At 34.3% G+C, this 22,480-nt stretch overlaps 6 protein-coding genes across 7 annotated transcripts; 3 read left to right on the forward strand and 3 right to left on the reverse strand.

Moving 5' to 3' along the window:
* Positions 1 to 21: 21 nt before the first annotated feature.
* LOC130509444 (uncharacterized) lies at positions 22 to 2,249 on the reverse strand. The gene is made up of 8 exons (XM_057005420.1): positions 2,111 to 2,249; positions 1,830 to 1,908; positions 1,534 to 1,621; positions 1,123 to 1,302; positions 694 to 1,038; positions 448 to 599; positions 268 to 376; positions 22 to 179 (listed from the first exon to the last, which is right to left on the reverse strand). Exons 2-8 carry the CDS (start codon positions 1,874 to 1,876, stop codon positions 168 to 170), a joined length of 933 nt encoding a protein of 310 aa, XP_056861400.1. The 5' UTR covers positions 1,877 to 1,908; positions 2,111 to 2,249; the 3' UTR covers positions 22 to 167.
* A 135-nt stretch (positions 2,250 to 2,384) lies between these two features.
* Positions 2,385 to 3,611, reverse strand: LOC130509445 (uncharacterized). Of its 2 annotated transcripts, none has more exons than XM_057005424.1 (4): positions 3,487 to 3,611; positions 3,151 to 3,344; positions 2,847 to 3,004; positions 2,385 to 2,716 (listed from the first exon to the last, which is right to left on the reverse strand). In XM_057005424.1, exons 2-4 carry the CDS (start codon positions 3,323 to 3,325, stop codon positions 2,609 to 2,611), a joined length of 441 nt encoding a protein of 146 aa, XP_056861404.1. In that variant the 5' UTR covers positions 3,326 to 3,344; positions 3,487 to 3,611; the 3' UTR covers positions 2,385 to 2,608. The 2 variants fall into 2 exon arrangements, with proteins under 2 accessions (XP_056861404.1, XP_056861408.1); XM_057005428.1 differs by having other exon boundaries at positions 3,151 to 3,339; positions 3,487 to 3,599.
* Positions 3,612 to 3,807: 196 nt separating this feature from the next.
* Positions 3,808 to 4,378, forward strand: LOC108837426 (histone H4). Its single transcript, XM_018610500.2, has one exon. It carries the CDS (start codon positions 3,878 to 3,880, stop codon positions 4,187 to 4,189), a length of 312 nt encoding a protein of 103 aa, XP_018466002.1. The 5' UTR covers positions 3,808 to 3,877; the 3' UTR covers positions 4,190 to 4,378.
* A 361-nt stretch (positions 4,379 to 4,739) lies between these two features.
* On the reverse strand, positions 4,740 to 8,918 carry LOC108810754 (calcium-transporting ATPase 4, endoplasmic reticulum-type). The gene is made up of 8 exons (XM_018582847.2): positions 8,783 to 8,918; positions 7,164 to 8,582; positions 7,006 to 7,078; positions 6,780 to 6,901; positions 6,414 to 6,695; positions 5,853 to 6,340; positions 5,549 to 5,777; positions 4,740 to 5,467 (listed from the first exon to the last, which is right to left on the reverse strand). Exons 2-8 carry the CDS (start codon positions 8,568 to 8,570, stop codon positions 4,889 to 4,891), a joined length of 3,180 nt encoding a protein of 1,059 aa, XP_018438349.1. The 5' UTR covers positions 8,571 to 8,582; positions 8,783 to 8,918; the 3' UTR covers positions 4,740 to 4,888.
* A 1,666-nt stretch (positions 8,919 to 10,584) lies between these two features.
* On the forward strand, positions 10,585 to 11,562 carry LOC108860584 (uncharacterized). The gene is made up of 3 exons (XM_018634459.1): positions 10,585 to 10,654; positions 10,745 to 11,020; positions 11,447 to 11,562. Exons 1-3 carry the CDS (start codon positions 10,585 to 10,587, stop codon positions 11,560 to 11,562), a joined length of 462 nt encoding a protein of 153 aa, XP_018489961.1.
* A 1,138-nt stretch (positions 11,563 to 12,700) lies between these two features.
* On the forward strand, positions 12,701 to 13,715 carry LOC108857247 (uncharacterized). Its single transcript, XM_018631212.2, has 4 exons — positions 12,701 to 12,857; positions 12,975 to 13,123; positions 13,225 to 13,386; positions 13,479 to 13,715. Exons 1-4 carry the CDS (start codon positions 12,760 to 12,762, stop codon positions 13,535 to 13,537), a joined length of 468 nt encoding a protein of 155 aa, XP_018486714.1. The 5' UTR covers positions 12,701 to 12,759; the 3' UTR covers positions 13,538 to 13,715.
* The last annotated feature ends 8,765 nt before the right edge of the window (positions 13,716 to 22,480 follow it).

Here is a 22,480-nt window from a genome sequence, read left to right on the forward strand (position 1 = left end):
AAATGAAAACGAAGCTAAATATAGCGATATAGAAAAAGTCTTTCCGAAAATTACTGCAAGTGCTTGACCGTGTTGTGTTCGTTCTCCACATTAAACAAAAAAATCTCTAATACAATCACAAAGCAAAACGACAGTGTAGCAGCAACAGAGTGATGTATCCATCCATATCAATGCCTCGTCTGCGGTAAAATAATTGAACAAAGACATTGTTAGAGACTGACAAGTAATAATAATCCACTAATTTTTAAAAAAAAGAGAATGACTTACCTTTCTTCTCTTGGATTTGCCTCTACTACTAAAGCTTGAGGATGGTTTTTCACCATCTTCATCCAAGAACTTGAACTCGTCGTCAAAACTCTCGGTAAGTCCTTGCAACCTGCGTGCATCTCACAAAGATTAATCAAAAACATCACACTTCAGTTTAAAAAACCAAAAGCAGAAACGTACCCACTGCGTGACTTCAAGCGCTTCTCTCTCTTCTTATCCTCCTTAGTGCGAGGTGCTCGGACAAAGAGTTCTTCCTCTACCTCTTGTTGCCTCTCGTAACGTGCCATGAACTTCCTCTGTTCCTTGCTCTCAGGACCATAATAGTCTCTCACCTGTTTTATTATTATTCACACACTCATTAAGTTAAAACATAAAATTAAATAGCTAAGCATTATCAATTAAAAAGTAATCTTCTTCGAGCCTTACCTCTTCAGGCCGGTCCTCGAGCTCGTCCAACACATCTTTCATGTACGTGTTTTCAGTGGCTTGTCTTAAAAAGTGCTTCTCTTTTCTGGCAGCATCTCTCTCCTGTTTCGACGTCTTGTCGTCCATAGACATAGGAGCGATTTTAGGAGGCCGATAAACTCCATCCTCCATTGATTCATCCACCATTTTGTCAGCAAGCAAGTCTGGCTTGGGCTTATAGTTAGAAACATCTTCAGATTGTTGGGCTTCCTTTCCCTCAGAGAGGGCTTGTTCAGCCACTGAACCAACACCGGCTGTGGTGAGCTTCTGAATTTGGTACTGAAGCTTCTTGTCTATGGGACGAATCTAATTCAAAAGAAGAAAAAAATGAGATAAATGATTTTAACTCCATGGTCGAAAGTGAAAAAAAAAAAGAGGAGAAGGGAAAACCTTTTCAAGAAACATTCGTATCTCTACAAGACTCTTTACAACAGGATGGCCATGGATAGAGAATCCTTTGGCCTTCCTTAGCAGATAATATACGAGGCACTGGCAATAACTTAAAAGTAACAGATGCTTTGCCTCCAGATAACTCATCCCATCCGCTGTCGGATAACTGTCTGCTTTTACCTATATCATTTGCAATATAAAAAAAAAACAAGAAAATCAGGATATCGCTGAACATGAATCAGCCTGAACAGCATTATGTCTCTAAAGGAGAAAAGGAGAAAACTAAAGCCATCAATTCTACTTATACCAAAGTGAAACTGCTCCTCACAGACGAAACAGAAAAAAAAAAAACTATGCTAACAGAGGAGAAGCTAATAAAGTTATAAGATGCTGCGATAAAAGAATTGGTACCTTTGCGGTGAGAGCTTCAACTTTGCTCCTAACCACATCTAGACCTTCCTTCATTTCTCTCAACACGGATGCTAGCTGTGGAGCTTCTCTGAGAGACCAATCAAAATAACAAAACAGAGACCAGTCAAAAACGGGAAGCATATCATATCTAAACACACAATAACGTTTTATTTTTGGTTCTGTATGAGTACTATGGTGATTGATTTGCATTGGTTATTCATCCTATTTTCTTCTCGCTAGAACAAAGAACCGTCTTTGTGATATTCCTTCATCATGGAATAAAGCATATAACTAACCTCTTTATTGTTTCGACAAGTCCCGGTTTTTTAATCTCCTCCATCATACTTGTTCAGAAACAGCCAGAAGATGACAACACTGCGAATAAAGAAAAGATAACCTAGAGTTCAGAATATTAAATCAATTGGTGAGTACGAAAGTAATTAAACAGAGATTTTGCAAAGAAACAACGAGCATCCGACAACACAAGAGTATGTAATAAAAAATAAACTGAAGCTGGTTCTTCAATCCTTGCGTTTTCCTGCAAACTATGAAGAGAAACGAAGAAGTAGGAACTCACAGGGAAAAATAGAGAGCTTGATGGGAGACGGTCACGGCTGCAGAAGGGCGACGGTAGACAAGACACGGCCACGCAGAGAAGGAAAATCAATTACAAACACTGTTTTGCCGGACAAGGGTTTATGAAGACTGCAACAGGCTTTCATTGAAGGGCCCAATACAAAATTAAAGTTAAGTTATAGGTTTATTACGGGCCCAGCTCACATTTTTATACTGTTTTGAGTTGGAGGCCGAGCATTCTTTTATACTGTTTCTAAGGTAGAAAGATGTAACAGTAGATGAAAGTAGCATTTTATTTGCTCTCTGAATTATATTCCAAGACAAAAAACTCTGAATCAACTGACCAACATTGTGTCCTGAAATAAACATCAACCATGGTTTTACAAGAAACGTACGTGCATAGAGCTACCCGAACAAACAATTTTTTACTACCAGACACAGCAGAGTCCCAAACACTGACTCTAACCGGTTGGTTGGGAAAAGAAGCACAAGGAGATGATCACATAGTATTGACCATTCTCTTCATCTCAGCTGATCTTCTGGGATCAGGTTCTTCAATCGCTCTCTCTGTCAGCACATGTTTTATCCGGCACATTGATCTCCTCACCTATACTCACATGCATATAAAGTTGATCAACAAGAGAGAAATACTCAAAACCGTTTGCTTTTAAGAAATATTCATATTTCATTTCGAAAACATTAATCAATAATGTTAACAACTCAACTGAACTGTTTACCTTTGGAATGCGCTCAGGGTTAGGGAACATCATGTTCTGAGCTTGAAGCATCTGACGCTGAGTCATCAACATGTTTTTCTCTTTGAGGAGAACGTACCACAGCTTCTGAAGATCATCCCATGACTTGAGCCGCAGTTCCGAAGCTTTCCAACCTCGACCTAACACACCCCAAAAACAAAACAATCCTTAATCTAACATAAACAATCCACGCTTATAATATTATTCAGCTACAAAACATATCGCATTTGCTTAATTTCATAGCACCATAGACAACAATGCACTACGAAATGACATAGAAACGCACCGTAGACAACAGGCTTGTCTTCGTCCTGGCTTCTATCGAACTCAAAGAACTCTTCCAGAGGGTTTTTGGCAATCTTAACAGTCGAGGAAGCAGCAGCTGCTGCTGTAGTGGACTCGGATCTAGCGGATGCAGCTACCGCCAAGAACCTCCTCCCAATAAATCTCGTTAGAAACATGGTGACAATATAATCTGACCTACCAAAGATCATCATCAACAATAATCAGTAAACAAGATGCGTACATCAGATTGGATATAACATTAAAAAAAATGCTGATAAAATGAGGAAACGTCAATCACAGCAAGCCACAGCTCAGATCAGAAGAGATAAGAACTCACCGGAGACAGAAAACGGGGACGGCGACGATCACGGCCACAGGAGAAAAGGAAGATCAATCAATTCAAAACCCTTTCTCAAGGGGGTACAGGTTTACGGAGATGGATACTTGAGGCCCAGTACAAACTTTGGGTAATTCATGAGCTTATCTTAGGCCCAATAAGGTTGGCTAGTTTTCGTTATTTCTCTAATTGCAAAAATCCACGTCATCGATCCGTCTTTACTGTAAACGATGTGGCAGCCGTCAGATTAAGTAATCGACGGCCGCGATGAAACTCACGCGGATCGTCTCTGATTATATAAACAGACATCGTAATGTAACATTTCCAATCTCATTTGCAATCCTCTCCGTCGCATAGCTCTTATTCTAAAGGTATCGAAAGTTGTGAAGAGATGTCAGGAAGAGGAAAGGGAGGAAAGGGATTGGGAAAGGGAGGAGCCAAGAGGCACAGGAAGGTGCTGAGAGACAACATCCAAGGTATCACCAAGCCTGCCATCCGTCGTCTTGCTCGTCGAGGTGGAGTCAAGCGTATTAGCGGTCTCATCTACGAAGAGACCAGAGGAGTCCTCAAGATCTTCCTCGAGAATGTCATCCGCGACGCCGTCACCTACACCGAGCACGCCAGGAGGAAGACCGTCACAGCCATGGATGTTGTCTATGCTTTGAAGAGGCAGGGACGCACTCTCTACGGTTTCGGCGGTTAAATCGAATCCACGGAGTTGGGGATTAGGGTTTCGAAAGTTTGGTTAATTTCGCTGGCGTTGTGAACTTGATTAGTAAAAGTAAATCTAGGAGTTTGTTTTTGTTGTTGTTCTGTCTCTCGTCCTTAAATCAATGTGGTCTTATTGTAGCTGAGAAAAATCTTAAATGGAAGTTGGATTGAATTAATATGATTTCTCTGTAATGCTTGCTCTCTACTCCTTCAAAATGTTACTTAATTTCAAGTTCACCTTAAGACGGTAACACAATGCTCTCTAACTGCTGTTAATCACTTATTATCCATGGGAAATGGAACATATTTTCTTGTTTGTTCAATTGTCCTTGTCCAATAAAGGCTTGAACTTGAAGCATTGCAAAAAGTCCTCTTTATCTGAGTTTATTTCAATACTCTGCTCAAAGGGGAAGTTGTTGTGAAAGTATATAAAACAAGCGTTGCTATGATCTATGATCAGAGTTTAACCCAAATCAAATCACCCGTCCAGCATTATAATCCTTGATGATGCTGAAACATATATCTTTCAATTTAGAGCTGTGTGTTGGAAAAACACATGTTCATGAAACAAATAAATAAGAATCATGTTTTATCAAATGAAGTAACAAACGACTGCTGAGATAATTAACAACGTGATTTTTTTTTTCAGCTAAAAACTAAGTCTAATAATAATAAATCATTCTTTCCTTCTTTACTCCGTCTTTTGCTTAGCAGTGCGAGTTGAGTAACGGTACCCACTCGTCAACCTTCCCACAAACTTGAGAACTTCATCTATCAAAATCACCGGAAGCGACACAGCCAACACCAGCAGCCACTCGTTCAAATTCAACGGCACTATCCCAAACACCTGAGCCAAGAACGGCACGTAAAGTATCACAAAGTGTAGACCAAACGACACCGCCATCGCCAAGAGCAGCCACGGGTTCACCCAAGGCGGCATCGTCACGAGGCTGCCGTCTTCCGAGAGCGCGTTCAAGGAGTTGAACATTTCAATGGCCACCAGCACCGAGAGGGAGAGTGTGGACGCTTTGATCTTCCCCTGATGGAAATACTCGCAGGGGTTTGACTCGAAGGAGAATGTCTGAGAGCCAGCTGTGAAAGGAGAGGCTTTGAAGCCTTCCCACGAAGAGCATTGTCCCCAGTTAGCTAGCTGTGAGTAGCTTACTAGGCTGTGACCGTCTTGGCTCAAGTCTATCCCCATGAAGCTGCTGTGTGTGTACCATATTATGAATACTCCCACCGTTGCTACTCCCACGTACATACCAATCACCTATAGGCAAGTAAGTGAGAGTTTTTTAAAAAAAGGCGCTAGAAGATGAGCAAACTAATCTTTTTTTTTTTTTGGCATTACCATGTATCGGAAGAGGATCCAGGGAGTGATGAGTGAGTCATCGCTTCTGCGAGGAGGCTTCTTCATGATGTCCTTGTCAGGAGGGTTGAATCCCAAAGCCGTAGCTGGAGGACCGTCTGTTACTAGATTCACCCACAGAAGCTGAACTGGGATCATTCCTTCTGGGATTCCAAGAGCAGCTGTCAAGAATATCGATGCTACCTCGCCGATGTTGGATGATATCATGTACCTTTTTTATTCATCACAGTCAGATTAATATATGTTATAACGAAGACATATACAATTGTAACAATAGAAGACTCACCTGATGAAAGCCTTCATGTTGTTATAGATGGACCTCCCTTCACCAACAGCTGCAACGATAGTGCTGAAATTATCATCTGCTAACACCATGTCGGAAGCCTCCTTTGCTACCTCTGTGCCGGAGATTCCCATAGCCACACCAATATCAGCCAGCTTCAGTGCAGGAGCATCATTGACTCCATCTCCAGTCATGGCAACCACTTCTCCATCTTCTTTGAGTAACCTAACGATCTCTTGCTTGTGCTTTGGTTCAGCTCTCGAGAACAAGAGCCCTCCAGTCTGTCTCAGATGATTCTTCTGGTCTCCAACATCCATAAATTCTTTACCAGTCAAGCTTCTTGAAGAGATGTCTTCGTCTGCTTCAAATACTCCGATCTCACGGCAGATTGCTTCAGCTGTGCTCTTGTTGTCTCCGGTAATGACCATGACTCGGATGCCTGCTGTTCTGCAGTCTGCAATGGCTTGACGCACCTCTTTCCTCGGAGGATCCTTCAAACAATGAAAAGTTAGAATGAATAATCACCAGAAAAATATATAATGGTGACCTGCAACTGCAACTCACCCTTAAGCCAACAAATCCAACAAATGTTAGATTGGACTCAATAGAAGAATAGTTAGACGGGTTGAGAAGTTGCTGGTGAGCAGGATGGTCTTCGCTTCCATCATAAGTAGCAAAGTCTGATGGAACATCCGAGTACGCAAATCCGAGACACCTTAACGCACTGGTGGACATATCATGCAGGCTTTGTAAAATAAGATCTCTTGAGTACTGGTCAAGTTCTGGAGTGGAACCATCAAGTAACTGGATACGTGTACTCCTTTCCAATACATTTTCCACCGCACCCTGCAAAATTTTTCATAATATGGTACATTGGTACCCCTTAGGTGCTGAACTAAATAACATGGGGGATCAAAACCTTGAACAAACCTTGACAAGTAGCAGTTTCTTTCCTGAGCTGGAATCCACCATAACTCCCATTGATTTCCGGTCCCGGTCGAACTCAAGAGTGGCAATCCGTTGCTCTAGTTCACACCATAGCCGACAACAACCTTCAATAACGTTATGAAAAAGGTATACAATACATGAGTTTACTGCATCTATAAAACTGTGGAAAAAAAACATAAGTAACACATATAGTTAAGAGAATACATACGTAACACATCGCCATCAGCCAAAGTCGAAGCTTTAGTTGTTCCTTCGGGGAATCCCATTTTCTCAACCAAAACCTGCTCAAAGAAACAAACACTTTAGTGCAATTTGAAGACAACGAACAGTAGAAGTCTATATTTAGAGTACTAGACCCGCTTTAACCTTTAAAGCTGCCTCAGTAGGCATGCCCCTAGTAACAAACTGATTATCAGATTGCTCGACATTAGCATCGTTGCAAACGGCGGCAATTTTCGCAATCATCTGAAGATTTGCGTCCATTCTACCACCAGCTGGCCAATCCTCAATCTCACCATCTCGTGGATCAAACGAGGTCCCCTCGACGCTGAAAGATCTAAGCGTTCCAGTTCTAGCACCCATGGCAACAAGCTTCGAAACAGCCATCTGATTGGTTGTCAGAGTTCCAGTTTTATCAGAACATATAACCGTTGTGCATCCAAGAGTCTCCACACTTGGCAACTTCCTAACCAGAGCGTTCTTCTGAGCCATCTTCCTCGTCCCAAGAGCCAAACACGTGGTGATAACCGCCGGCAGACCTTCGGGAATCGCTGCAACGGCTAGTGCCACGGCGATCTCAAAGTAGTAAGTGCACTTCTCGAAGGAGAACTTGAAGTTTCTGGGCCAGCCATCAACATACTCCCAGGAGAGAAAGTACTTGACATTGATGAGCCACACTAACGCACAAATTAACCCAATGATCATAGTCAGAGCTTCTCCGAACTCGTTAAGCTTCTTCTTCAGAGGAGTGTCTTCCTCGTGCTGTGCAGCTTCCTGAATCTGTGAGTGCACCCTCCCAATCTCAGTACTCATCCCAGTGTCAGTAACCAAGCAAACACAGTGCCCGTTCACAACGGTGGTTCCTGCAAACACCATACATTTCTTCCCTTGAATATCAGCATTCTCCTCCACTGGCTTAGTAGTTTTGCTCACAGCTTCACTCTCTCCTGTCAAGGAGCCCTGCTCGACTCTCAATGTCGAGCTGATCAAAGCCACCACACGCATATCAGCGGGGACCTTATCACCAACCCTGAGCTCCACAATATCCCCAGGAACAAGCTCCTTAGCAGGCAAGCTAGACACTCTATTCCCATCTCGCACAACAGTCGCCTGCTGAGACTGAATCTCTTTCAAAGCCTCCAGGGCCTTCTCGGCGTTAGTCTCTTGCCAGATCCCAACGACGGCGTTAACAATCAAGATCAAGAAAATCACGAGCGGCTCGACGAACGCGGTGATCCCCATCTCACCACCTTCCTCTCCATCGACGAAGGCTAACACGAAGGAGATAACAGCAGCCGCCAAAAGAATACGAACCAACGTGTCGTTGAACTGTTCCAGAATCAGTTTAAAGATAGATGTCCCCTCGGGCTTCTCGAGCTCGTTCAAACCGTAGATATGATGACGCTTCAACACCTCTTCGGTGGTTAAGCCTCTCTCGCAACTAACGCCGAACTTCTCTTCGCATTCTCTAACGTCTTTGGCCCAAGCGTGAAAAGGATCTGACTTTAACGTTTCGGAATGCTTGTCCCTCAAGTCTTCACCTCCTTTCCCCATTATATCTTCTCACTAATACAAAAATAGATATTCAGTTCACAAATATAACTGCAAAGCTTCAATTCAAGACTAGTGAAAGGATCAGATTTGAAGTTTGCAAACTATCTAAGACAGAACACACAAACACAAAACAGAACATAATGTGCAGCAAAAATGTAGAAAATACCAAAGGAGGAGAAGAACACAAACTACGAGAGATCAGAGACACTCACCAGAACCGGAGCAGACAAAGAACTCCGTACTGTTTTCTTCGATGCTGAAATCGTACGCCTCCTCTCTGTCTCTCTGTCTCTCTCTCTCTCCAGATGCTTCTCTTCTTGTTGTTGTTGTTCTATGCACGCTTGTTTTATTTATATTCTTTATAGGGGTTTTAATGGCTTGTATCTTTCCAGGAAAGTGACGCCTGACGAGAGCACGATCTGCATAAAGATAATTTGCAGTTAAGTCCTTGCTTGTTTTGTCAATTGCAATTAAGTCCTTGTATTCGTGGAGTATTTGTTATTCGAACGTTACTTAGGGGGCCGAAAGTATAAATTGTATGGATCTCGAGGGGTGTTATGGTGATTTTAATAAAGTTTTCTTAGGGTAGCTATACATTAAATGTGTGCGAATATTTGCTTTTAGAGATTCCAACGTCGATGGGCCGGTTGGAGACTACCACGTCACGTGGCCACGTCGATCACATGGGACGGGCTCTGCCACGCCGATTTGTACACGTGGTGAAGTTTTATTGGTTGAAATGAAAATAACAAGTTCTTCTGGAAAAAATAGTGTGATAAATTGTCTTTTCCTAATTTGCCAAGTTGAATTTGAATGACAAAATGATACTATTAGATCAAATAAACTATATTTTTTTTTTGGTAATATCTAGCAGCCATTAATGTTGGATACATAAAAAAACAAAAAAAAATATAGAGGAAATATATCTCTGCTATTTTGCACAAGACATCTAATTTTTATGTTTCTGATTCATTTTAAATTTTTAATTAGATTGATACTTTTCTTGGTCAAAACATTATTCCTTTTTATTTCAGAGATTTAATTTTTTCAGATTTTTTTGTTATTAGTTACAGACCCCGTCTAGTCTCATACTGTCTCCTGAAGTGGGTTCATTCTTGGATCCAGACGTCAAAAATTTTGTACTTGGGCTTAGGACCCACCAACGATAAAACTGGATGTAAGATTAGAGTCAAAAGGAGACGAGTTGTAAGGTATAAACTCATACTAGATGCTGGACGACTGGGTCTCCATTTGAAAAGTATAAACTCAAACTACAAATTTATTATTACATAGAATAAAATAGTCAAATTAAAGTTGATAACTTGCATTCATTATTTTTTTACACACACCATTTGCATTTATATAACGAACAACCCTAATTGCTCCATTTATGGATGAGTTCAACTAACCTCTCAAAAACAAAACATTACATTCACTAAAAGATGGTCTTGCTGTTTGAGGACTCATTCACGGGACGGCTATCCAGCATTGAGGAGACTGAAGTGTATATTGGGCCGCCGAAAATTGTGATCATACAAAATTTTCACTAAGTCTAGATCATTTTGGCACCCAACAGGCCAACACATACAATACTAATTATCAAAGTTCATAAAACAGGTGCCATACGTTGGACTAAATCTGCAAATTTATTAATCAAAACGCAGGTTATAGAAAATACATAATTAGTTTGATCCAAATTTAGAATGGATAAAATACTGGAAGTTGATGACTTGCGTCGCATTACGAGCATGTTTTGCGTGTATATATACACACATGGACTAAATCTGCAAAGGATTATCAATCATAACGAAAGTTTAAATGTATAGAAAATTCATAGTTAATCTGATCGAAACTTAGAATGGATAAAAAACTGAAAGTTGATAAACTTGCACACCATTACATGACAGCACACATTAATTTATGTTTTTGTGTATAGACATATATGGACGACACCTACAAATCCTCTTGTTAATCGAAGACAATACCAGTCTATCATCTACTTTCAAGACCCGTCATGTTTTCGTTCCGTACCGTCCTTCTTCTATTTCTCTTCGCCTTGATAGCTTTTGTTGGATCCACTAATGGTATTCTCCTATCACTTGAATACATCTACAAAGGAATTTGTATAATATGTGTGAATTGAAATGAGTTCATTAACTTGCGATCACGAATAGGAGAATCAGGTTGTGGTTCATCTTCGAGCTGGGAAGAACTGCACGACCAAGAGACGCAACGAAGTTTGGACAATGGGGACAAGTTTAATAGGATCACTCTCGATTGCCAAACTACTAGTGGTGGAGGCAGCCGCGCACACAGCGGTTCTGAGACGATTATAGATATATGTGTTGGTCTCTTCTTTCTTATTTGGGTCGCCATTGGAATCTGGTTTGTATTTGTCAAAAGACAAAAGGCCATGAACGCAGCCGCTATCAATGCAATCCCCTATTCAGGTACGTAGTATGATATTATTTTTTAATAATATTAGTTTACACTTCACTACATTTCTAGTTTTTTAGAAATTGTTTTTTCAGATTGCATACTACCGTAAATCTTTCGACGGGATTTTGTGATGAATCGACTTTAGTTAACTGTTTACACGTATTTGTGACGTAACCAAGAACTATAATACAAGTGGCGGTTATAGACGACAATATTAAGTTTTCACACTACTAGGTCTAAATAATACTATCATCGTTTCTTTGACCAAAAAACACCTAGAATTATTCAACACAACTTCACGAACTGAGAGATTCAACCCGAGTTAGATCATGCAACGAACGTGTGGTTATAAAAATTAAATAGCATAGTGATTACTGGGATTATGTTGGATTATTGAATATTTAAATACGTGTGTGTACACAATTTAATAGGAGAAGTGGGAGCTAAAGAGATGGGCAATACAATGGATGAGAAGACGAAAACAGTTGCCATGAGTACTACTACTACTACTACTACTACAGGAAAGCTTTCAAGTGGTGACACTAATGTTTGAAGTGCTTATTCGTTAACTCGTTTTGATCTTGATAAACTTTCAACTGTTGTTTTATCAACGTATCAATAATGTTAAGATGAACATTGCCGTGGCTTGTTAAGTCGTACAATTTATATTACATGGATGCCTTGACAAAAAAAATGTTCATAATAATATATAACATATTAATTTCATAATTTGATTGATAGTATAACCTTCGAGGATAAATCTACACCAGACAATTTTTTTTTTTTTGAAAAAATGTTAAATCAAATTCAAGAGCTGTAACATTGTTGTTTTAATATAAACGTTTTTACCAGACTATATTTTGGAATTACACGTTTTAATATAATCTTGGATGAGAGATGCTATCCATTTTCCAACTAACAAGACTATTATACTATAAAAAACATATCGGTCGTTATATAAAAAGTAGTTCGTGTAAACTATTGGAAATGATGTCATGTATTCTTTTATTCGCTTTTTAATATTAGATAAACTTTTCTGGTCATTTACAAAAAGAAAGAAAAAATTCTAGTCAAACGAAGACAGCCAAAGCCATATTCAAGAAAATAAAACAAACGACGACCGCTTACCATCATCACCTCTGAGTATAGTGTATATTCAAAGTTATCTAATAAAAGACCAAACGGCTAACGCCAATATTTGGTAATCAGAGAACTTACTACATATAGCAAAGTCTTCTTCCGTATTTATTTGTATATTTTTTCCACGTTGACAAAATATAAGGCGACGACTTTAATGGTTACCAGTTTTATTCTCCTCCTCGTCCTCTCGTTTTTATCTCTGTAACTTCGAAGGAGTCCTACTCTCACTTGTTTCATGTCTCCAACTACTTACAAAACATATTGTTTTGCTTTCTCTTTGTTTTTAAAATACGATGATGAATGATATGTTATGGCTACTTGTCTACTTGATGAGTTGAAAATATCAAACTTCCCTACTAATCTCTATTATTCTAGTCAAACGTAGACAGCCTAAAGCTATTATTAAAAGAAAACAATAGACAGCCTACCGATTGGTCCACAACGCACATCTAAACTATCTGAGTATATATAATTACAAGTTGATTAATAAAATAACTGACCAGATACAAATATCCTCATCGAGAAATATAATGACTATATATATCAAAGTCTTCTTCCATATTTCTTCGTATATTTTCCACGTTGGCAAACACACAAGGCGACAGCTCTAATGGCTTCCAACAGTCTTCTTCTCACCGTCCTTCTCATACTCGTTTCTATCTGTCTAACTTCCGGTTATTCTCATCCCACAAGAGATCTCTTGTTTAAGTAAGAAGAAATCCTTGAGTCCGCGACCTACTTGTCTCATATGTGTTTTTTTTTGCAAAATGTCTCATATGTGTTTACGTACAACTTTTGACAAATATTTTGTTTCTCTTTGTTAAGACAAGACGATGAATCATACTCTATGTCCACGAGCGAACAAGGATCGTCGATGATTGATGTTGAAGATCTAGTGAAAGCTCGAAGCCTTCAAGCTCTACTCGCTGGCTCAAAAGTGGCTGTGAATAAAGCTAAGAGCACTTCATTCAAGGGTAATGATTTTTTAAACAACCTAAAGAAATTGCTTCATTTTTTTTTTATTGGGCATTCTTAAGCATTTATTTTAATACTAACTATATCAATAAAATTGCAGGTTCAAAGAAGAAAAAACATAAGAGTAAAGTAGGATCATTGGATGTTTCAGCCCTTGTTGGAATCATCATCGCAGCAATTGTGGTTACTATTATCATCATCTGTGTTATATACTTTCTCTATCTGAAACACAAAACAAAAAAGGCTGAAAGTCTTGGACAAGGTAACTATTTATATTATCATCATCTGTGTTATTACTTACTCACTAATCAACTGCATGCTAATACATCTTTTTGTATTGACGAAATGCTACAGAGAAAACAAATGGATCATCGATAAATCAGACATCAAAAACAGATGATATTATTGTCTAGAAAAGAACATCATCGCCAACTACATTTTATTTTATTTTCTGTGATTTTTTTGTTAGATAGCTTATGTAGTGGATGTGTTAAAAAAAAACAAAAGTGTATGTAATGGCATTTGCAAATTATTAAATTGTACCTGTTCAATTTGTTTATTAAATTATATGTATACTCTTTTTTCTCTTTAGTTTCTTATTCCTATTTATGAATCTTGGTTTAAAGTGTTTGGTGTCAATTTAAGTTTGGAAATGAACTTGATTTAAAGAGTACTAGGTGACCGACCCGCACCCTGTGCGGGTATAAAAATATTGTATAATATCGATTGAGTTCAAATGTAAGAGAAGGTGGAACAAGTGAGAGTTTCAATGCTGAGACATGATTTGCGCAAATCTCCAAGATGCAGTAGGGATGGAATTCGTTACTTTTTCGGTTCGGTTGGTTTGTTTAGTTCGATTTTAATATTTTTTTTCAACTGAAGTAAACCATATTTAGTCTAGTTCGGTGTGCTTTATGTCCAGTTTAGTTTATATTCGGTTCGGTTTGTTTTTTTTGGATCGGTTTAATTAGGCTCTTTGTCGCTTAATTTTTTAAAAGAAAAATTATGTTTTAAAACATAAATTATGTACACATAAATTATGTGAACTAAATTCAATATAAAACTGAAACAAAAACTTAAAAAGTCACGAAAAGTATATAAGAATAAAACAAATGAATGTTAACTAAAGTAAAAAAGATATCAACATCATTAGTATGTTTTTAATAAAAGTTAACTAATAAAAAAAACAAATGTAAGAAAAATATACAGGAAATAGTGATGTATTAAAAAATGTGATAAAAATCTCATAGGTATCACAATCCCATAGAAACCTGAAAAGAAAATGTGATAAATTTTTTAAATATAATCCATAAGTAATATAAAATAAGAAGAACAATTATGAATTAAAAAAATCCCATAGAAACCTGCAAAAAATTGTCAAATTTTGTTAGCAATTGTACAATATAAAATAATTCGATATTATAAAATATTTTTATACAATATTTTTTGGATATACCGTAAACACTAATCTCTCTCTCTCTCTCTCTCTCTCTCTCTCCTCTCTCTCTCCCCTCTCTCTCCCCTCTCTCTCTCCCTCTCTTCCCCTTTCTCTCCCTCTCTCTCTCTCCCCTCTCATCCTCCCTCCTCCCTCCTCCCTCCTCCCTCCTCCCTCCGCCATCCACTCCTCTCTCCCTCCCTCCCTCCCTCTCCCTCTCTCTGCCTCTCTCTCTCTCTCTCTCTCTCTCTCTCACCTATTAATAGTGAGAAAAATATCTTTATTATTGATTTATATCATTACAATATCGCGAATTCCACAAAAGTAAAACAAAAAATTTAATAAATAGAAAATCTAACAAAAGCCACAGCTTAACCAATAGAAGAGTATACTATTGATAACACATTTCAAAACTTAAACAACGTCAATGAGCTTCCGTTCAAACGCATGATTGATTCAATCTCCTCTAAAGATAAACTCTTAATTTGATCTTCTGATAAACACAAGCCTGAAAGAACATGTAAAAGTTAATTTGATCTACTAACATTTTATTTTGATAAAAACATGAGCTAACTTGGTTTATCCGTACCTTTTCTTTGGTTGCATAATATATCTTGTGAGTTTTTCCCAAGTAGCAATTGCAAACGTTTTCTGGATTTGTGATACTATGTGTTAGCAATAGGACACAAAACAACTTGCGTAGATCTTTTTTTGCTGATGCCCAATAACATGCTTCTTTAATAGTTTCAATATTTTCTTCATCATCGTCCTTCCGGATAACAGAAGAATTTATATTTTTTTCTAAAAAATGTCATTAGATTAAGTTTTGAAAATAATAAGCAACTTTAAATGTAGACCATAAGAAAATGTAATATATATATGTATATACAACAGTGTTGATATGGTTGCACGATAAGTTAGTATCAAATATTATATTCGTACAATTTATTACATTTTTTATTGCTATATAGATTTTTTTGAATTTAATGTGTTAACATAAATCATTTTTAATTATTACCAATCAATCTTTTGAATTAAATATGATGAATATATGTTACGTGATGTTGCAATCATCATTAATGTGATAAATATGGACATATTTTTCATTCAAGGCAAATTGTGAGAACTAAATAATAAATAAGTAATTATATAATTGTTAAATGACATAGTGTTGATCTTCAAGACTACTGTCATGATCTTCTTGGCTTTTTCTTTTAGACAAAGGAGTTCCTGAAAAATCAAAGAACCAGAGGAAATATCACCTAATGACTGCAACATCAAGACCTGCAAAAGAAAAGGTTCATCTCATTAGTATGCTATTGTAACTATAAATAATAAGCAATTATAAAGTATAATACATGTTTAGAAGGAAAAGCAGAAAATATTAATTTTTCATAATAAATATTTAAATTGAATAAAGAAAGTTATTAAATCTACAATATCATAAGCTGATTTGAATTAAATATTAGTCTTCTTGCGCAAGTTAGATTTATTTAAAATATTCTTTAATAAATTCTCAATAAATCTTATACTTATAAGGTAATTTTATTTTTGGAATATCTTGTTGATAAAGCTAAAGGAGAACATCTCGTGAATAGATTGCACCAGAATTTTGGTTGACAAGTCTCACCATAAATATTAAGTTTTAAATGCATGATTTTTGGAGAGAAAATATTTTGTCAATTAATTTCGTTTCTCTGACATCTAAAATATTTAGTAGGTATTTAATGAATTAAACACAGAAAGAGTCTCAAAAAGATGTTTTTTGAATCGAGAAAACACAAAAGATAAGTAAAATGCTAGACTTTATTAAAATATTTAACTTTCACAATAAGCTATGTACCAGAATGTTCTCAAATTAACTTTAAAATTTATCTACCTATAAGTTAGGATTATTTATGGAATATATCTATATTATTAAAACAGAAGTACAAATATAAAATATCCCTAAGTTTTTCAACTTGTTTACAATGACATGCTAATGAAGTAATTAAATGAATCTATCTTTAAGGAATCATTTTTTTCCTATTTATTAAACTATTTCCTAAATCAAACTTAACTTAATTTTCATTAATATATTTCCTTAAACCAATTAACTAATTTTTAGGGATATTCAAATTTAATATCGATTTTAACTATATAAAACTTGGATAATGTTACCATTAATTATTTTGAACAAAAATCAAGTTTAAATTAGATATTAAACAATATTATGAATATTCCTAAAATATATGTTTAACTTACCATTAATTATTTTGAACAATAAAATTTATATATGCTAAAATTTAAATATCTTTAAACAACTTATAGAACAATATGAAATATTTGTAAGTGAATATTATTTTTAATATAATTTAATCTCACTTAAGATTATATATATTTCAAAAATTTCTAACATATACGTTTAATAATTTCAGTTACTATAAATTATTTTCAACAAGAAAATTTAAATATCTTTGTATAACAATGTTTAATGTTTATAACCAAATATTTTTTCTAATGTATCTAAATCTCACCGTAATATCTGATCAAAATATTTAAAATTTTTATTACATTTGAAAAATAATTTCATGTTAAAAGAAATATTATTCAAACATATCAATAGGTCAATATTTTGTCAAAAGTTTAGTAGCGGGCACGGCTCACTATTTTCTTTGTTGTATTTATAAAATATATAAAATATGATAAATATTTAAAATATAAACTAATAAACATTTAAATAATATTCATTTATATAAAAATGAAAATAACAATCCGTGCGGACGCACGGGTCAAGCTCTAGTTGTTATTAAAATTACATTTTAAAAATAAAAAAGAGAATATATCGGGAATAGTTTACACTAATGATTTAATTAAAAAATCTTACCCTTACAATTTAAATATTAAAGCATGAGATTAGGAAATAAGATATTATTTCAGTAGAGAAAATACCATCCTACTAATATTTTAAAAATATAAAGTGATTATCCAATTTTGATGTACAATAGAGAAAATACCATTCTAAGCGCACATCTTTTGCAGGACCGGAATGGTGAACTCTTAGAGGTCTGAAATATGAACACTTCCGTCAAATCATCTCTGAAAAAATATAAAACAAAATCACAATCAGCAAACCAAAAAACAATATGTGTATATATAAGCTTATAATTCTAAACAATAATATAATTCTACTAATAAAAAAAAAAATATTCGCAACACAAAAAGATGCTATTGAAATGATATAACTGAGAGATGTTATCAAATTGAGTAAACTTTTTTTACCAGATTGAGGAACAAAGATGTTATCGAAATGATATATCAAAGAGGTGTACAATCAAATCGATATATAGCTTCGGTGGATAAATCGTCATAATAGGGTATCTGCATATAAACCAAAAGAAAAATCAGCTCTCATGAAATATAAAAGCTTAATGTTCTAAAATAAGAAGAAAAAAAAATTCAGAACATTATTAACATTAAAAGTTCAGAATACAAAGTTCAATGATTTCGTTTCTTCTACTGTGGATGTCTTATTTATAGTAAATTGGTGGACGTTTCTCATTGATTTAGCTTGCATGATAAGCTAAGAAGTAGAATTTTTTAATAAATTCTCAATAAATCTTATATTTATAACGTAATATTATTTTTGGAATATCTTGTTGATAAAGCTAAAGGAGAATATCTCGTGAATAGATTGTACAAGAATTTTGGTTGACAAGTCTCGCCATAAATATTAAGTTTTAAATGCATGATTTTAGTAGAGAAAATATCTTGTCAATTAATTTTGTTTCTCTGAGATCTAAAATATTTAGTGAGTATTTAATGAGTTAAACAGAGAAATGATCGCAAAAAGATGTTCTTTGAATCGAGAAAACACAAAAATTAAGTATTAAAGTGATTTCGTTTTTAGTAATGTCGATGATTAAAATAAATCGAAAAATAAACTCTAAAAAATCAATCAATAAGATCAACAAAATTCTTCCCATTTGTAATAAGGAAACTAATTATTACATGTATTAACTAATATTTTTGCGCGAGTAATGTTAATAGGGGAATTAAATTATTTTTTCCTTTTCAATTAGTATTCAATGTTACTTTCCTTTTATAGGGGGATCAATGAATTAAAATAAATTATTTGATTTGATAAAATGACTTTATATTCTTATATATCTATAGACTACATAAAATAATAAACCAAAATATTTATTTGAATTGATAAAATGACTTTATATACCATATTTTCGACAATTAGTTACCATAAATAGTTATTAATAATATTATGTAAACCATTTGGAATCTAAAATATTTATTTGAATTAATAAAATGGCTTTATATCATACTTTCGACAATTAGTTACCATAAATAGTTATAAATAATATTATGTAAGTCATTTGAAAAGTGATGTTAATTGGTCATTAAATTATTTTTTTTCCTTGAAATTAGTATTCAATGGTACTTTTTCTATTATAGTGGGATCGATGAATTAAATGATATATCGAAATTACAAAATAAGGTAAGTATTTAGAGGGCTTCCCTTTTTAGTAGTGTCGATGGAAAAAATAAATCAAAAAAAATTCTAAAAAAATCAACCAATAGAATCGATAGAATTCTTATAAGAAAGGCTGTGAGAGTGCCAGCTGGCAAATGTACTTTCTTTTAATATATAGAAGGATTATAATAAATAAAATTAAAAATCATCGGCCAATAAAATTATAATAATTAAGAGTTCATTTATATCGACACGTAATAAAAATCACTTATGTGACTTCTCAATCAATATATAGTAAATTTATTTTTATAAATAATTTATAACATTCTGTAAATTATTTTAAAATTCTGATAAATTTATTCTTTAAACAACGATAAATAATCTAAAAATAATGTTAATAAACATTTTTGGATTTTTTAATATTTAAAATAATTATTATATAATTATATTCGAATACAATTCATCAAGTAGAGTATAAAACTATTATAATTATCTTATATAAAATTTCGTTCATTATATTTTAAATTTGGTAATGTTTGGTCGATTATAAAAAATAAATGAAAAAGAAATTATCAAAAATTCAACCAATAAGATTAAGAGAATTAATCCTAGATGCTCTCTATGAATGCCACCTAAGCAAAAATCACTAAAGTGACTTCTCTTTTAATGTATAGGAGGATTGTCTTGAAAAAGGAAAATTCACAACAAAGACTAATGAAAAAAAATTTCGTCAAAAAACTGTGAGAGTATTTTCTCAAATAAGACATTTCTAGAAAACATCAAGAGAAAAAAAATCCACAAAACACATGTCATTTTATAATTATTATATAATTATATTCGAATACAATTCATCAAGTAGAGTATAAAACTATTATAATTATCTTATATAAAATTTCGTTCATTATATTTTATAGTTTATAAATATTAAAAGTAAAAAATAAAATATTATTAATCTTTCTATAATTTCTATATTTGAGAAGCTTTCCAAATTTCTAATATGAATGCCTTGTCCATAAAGTATGTCATTGTTAAGAACGTATTAATTATATGAATTCAAATTTGGTAATGTTTGTGTCGGTCAAATATACTATATTAATAAGACCGTATTAATTATATGGATTCAAATTTGGTAATGTTTAGTCGATTATAAAAAATAAATGAAAAAAAATTATCAAAAATTCAACCAATAAAATTAAGAGAATTAATCCTAGAAGGTCTCTATGAATGCCACCTAAGCAAAAATCACTAAAGTGACTTCTCTTTTAATGTATAGGAGGATTGTGTTAAACATATAAATTCTCAAGAGCATCCAACTAAAGAAACACATATTAATATTTTTAATATCCCGATCACCGTTTTCTAAAGAAAACAATTATCGTTTACTGAACATAAAACCTATATGACTTGTTGATAATAAAAAAAGGGAAATTGGAGCCTATAGCCATGAAAAAACCATAATTGGTACACTAACCATTTTACCTAACAAATCTATACACTTCGTTACATATACATATTAGTACTGTATTACCCTTTCTTTTGACCGGTGAAACCTGAAAATAAAAAATAATAATTATTACAGTGTGATATAATTTGTGGCAATTCAACATCTACATATCCCTTTTTTGTAACTCTTTACAGATTAGATCGACATCGTGACTACCATCTGAGTTCTGAGAATATTTTGTTATCTGAAAACTTTTTCCAGAATCCCAACCTCTCTGCTTTTGAAACAGCCGCTGCAGTTATCGTCGAGGCGGCGGAGATCATCACGCGAGCCGATTCCTCTCCATATATATCACACGGGTGAGGAGCATCACCCCGTTCCATGCATCCATCTTCTCAATCCAAGATTTTTCATTGAGTGAAGATGAAACGTGAAAAACTGTAAGTTTCTGATTTTGGGTTCGAAGACGAGGCAGAAGATGAAGATAAACAGTGAATGTGTTTCTATACTATCTTATGAAATGGAACAGAATGTCTTTCTTTCAAATTTGGCTATTTTATTATTTTAGTTTGATTCTTGAAAAGAAAGCACAATCTTGTTTGTTGTTTCATGTTCTATTGATATGAGTTTTGTATCAGTGTATATATGTGTTTATATTAGTGTGTAAATGATTTTGTAAAGAGGAACAATATGTTGAACGTAAATGGAATAGAATTTTTTACTATATCATTTGTCACCTTTTCTATTCTATATGCTCATGAAAAATTTAAATGCATCTTACTGATAATTTGAAATTTGAGTATTTAATTTATAAAAGATTGGGGTTGACATTGGATTAGGGTTTATAATTCCATGTAAGGTGTAATTAGTGGCTAGGATTTAGTTTATGAAGATTTAGGTTAACCTCGGATTAGGGTTTATATTTCCGTGTAGGGTTTAGTGATAGTTAATAGGGTTTAGTTTATGTACAATTGCGGTTGACATTAGAGCAAACATTACCACCTTTCATGAAGGCATAACCATATCAATATTTGAGAAATATGTTAAGATGATATATAAAGTTCAACTACATTTTCACATTTTCTATTCTATATGCCTCATGTAGAATGGTAATGCATCTTACTAATCTTATGGAAGATTAGGGTTAACATTGGACTAGTGTTTATAATTCCGTGTAGGGTTTAATGTTTAGTTGATAGGGTTTAGTTTAAAGTTCACTATTCAAATGTTGGGGTTAGTTTTAGTATTTTGTGGTTGTGAATGGAGTTAGAAATCTATACTATTTTGGAGGTATAGAATAGAACTTTGGGTGCATGTGTATGTGGTCAATAAAGGCAGACGTGGATGATTTCTTCTTTTGTTGGCCACGTTGTTCTCTTTCACTTTTTTACCTGATACCTGCAAAGACAAAGGATAAAACCGGGTAATTTAGGACACAAATGTTAGAAAATGAATTATGTCAAAATCAATGCTATTTGGTTAATTTACACTTAAAATATGGCTAGTTGGCAAATAAGCCCATAAAAAAACGAGCACCACTTGGTTTCTTCGTTATATTGTGTTAAACATTTTGGTTTTTGTTAGCGCCAAATCTAACGTCAGATTTAAATTAAAAACATGTATAGATTTAAATTTACAAAGAGACAACAACATGTTTAGGTATTTACTAACATGCTATATAGGGACGAAAACGTCACTTTAAACTTTTCGCCTGGCATTGTCCGTAATAACAATAGACAAAATCGACGAACGAAGAAAAAAAAAAAACTTAGGTGATGATTGTTTAAGTGGTTTTTGGCTTTTAGATTTTGGTTTTTGGATTTTAGTTTTTAGTTTTTAGATTTTGGTTTTTAATTTTTGGTTTTTGTTTTTGCTGTAGATTTTGGTTTTTCAAAAATCTTGAATGGTGATATTAGATTTTGGTTTTTGGTTTTCAAAATGAAAAATAAATTATTAAAATAAAATATTTCTTCTAAATACAATAAAATACAAAATATTATTATTATTAT

The sequence above is a fragment of the Raphanus sativus genome, chromosome 1 (genome assembly GCF_000801105.2).
Source record: "Raphanus sativus cultivar WK10039 chromosome 1, ASM80110v3, whole genome shotgun sequence".
NCBI classification, from domain to species: domain Eukaryota; kingdom Viridiplantae; phylum Streptophyta; class Magnoliopsida; order Brassicales; family Brassicaceae; genus Raphanus; species Raphanus sativus.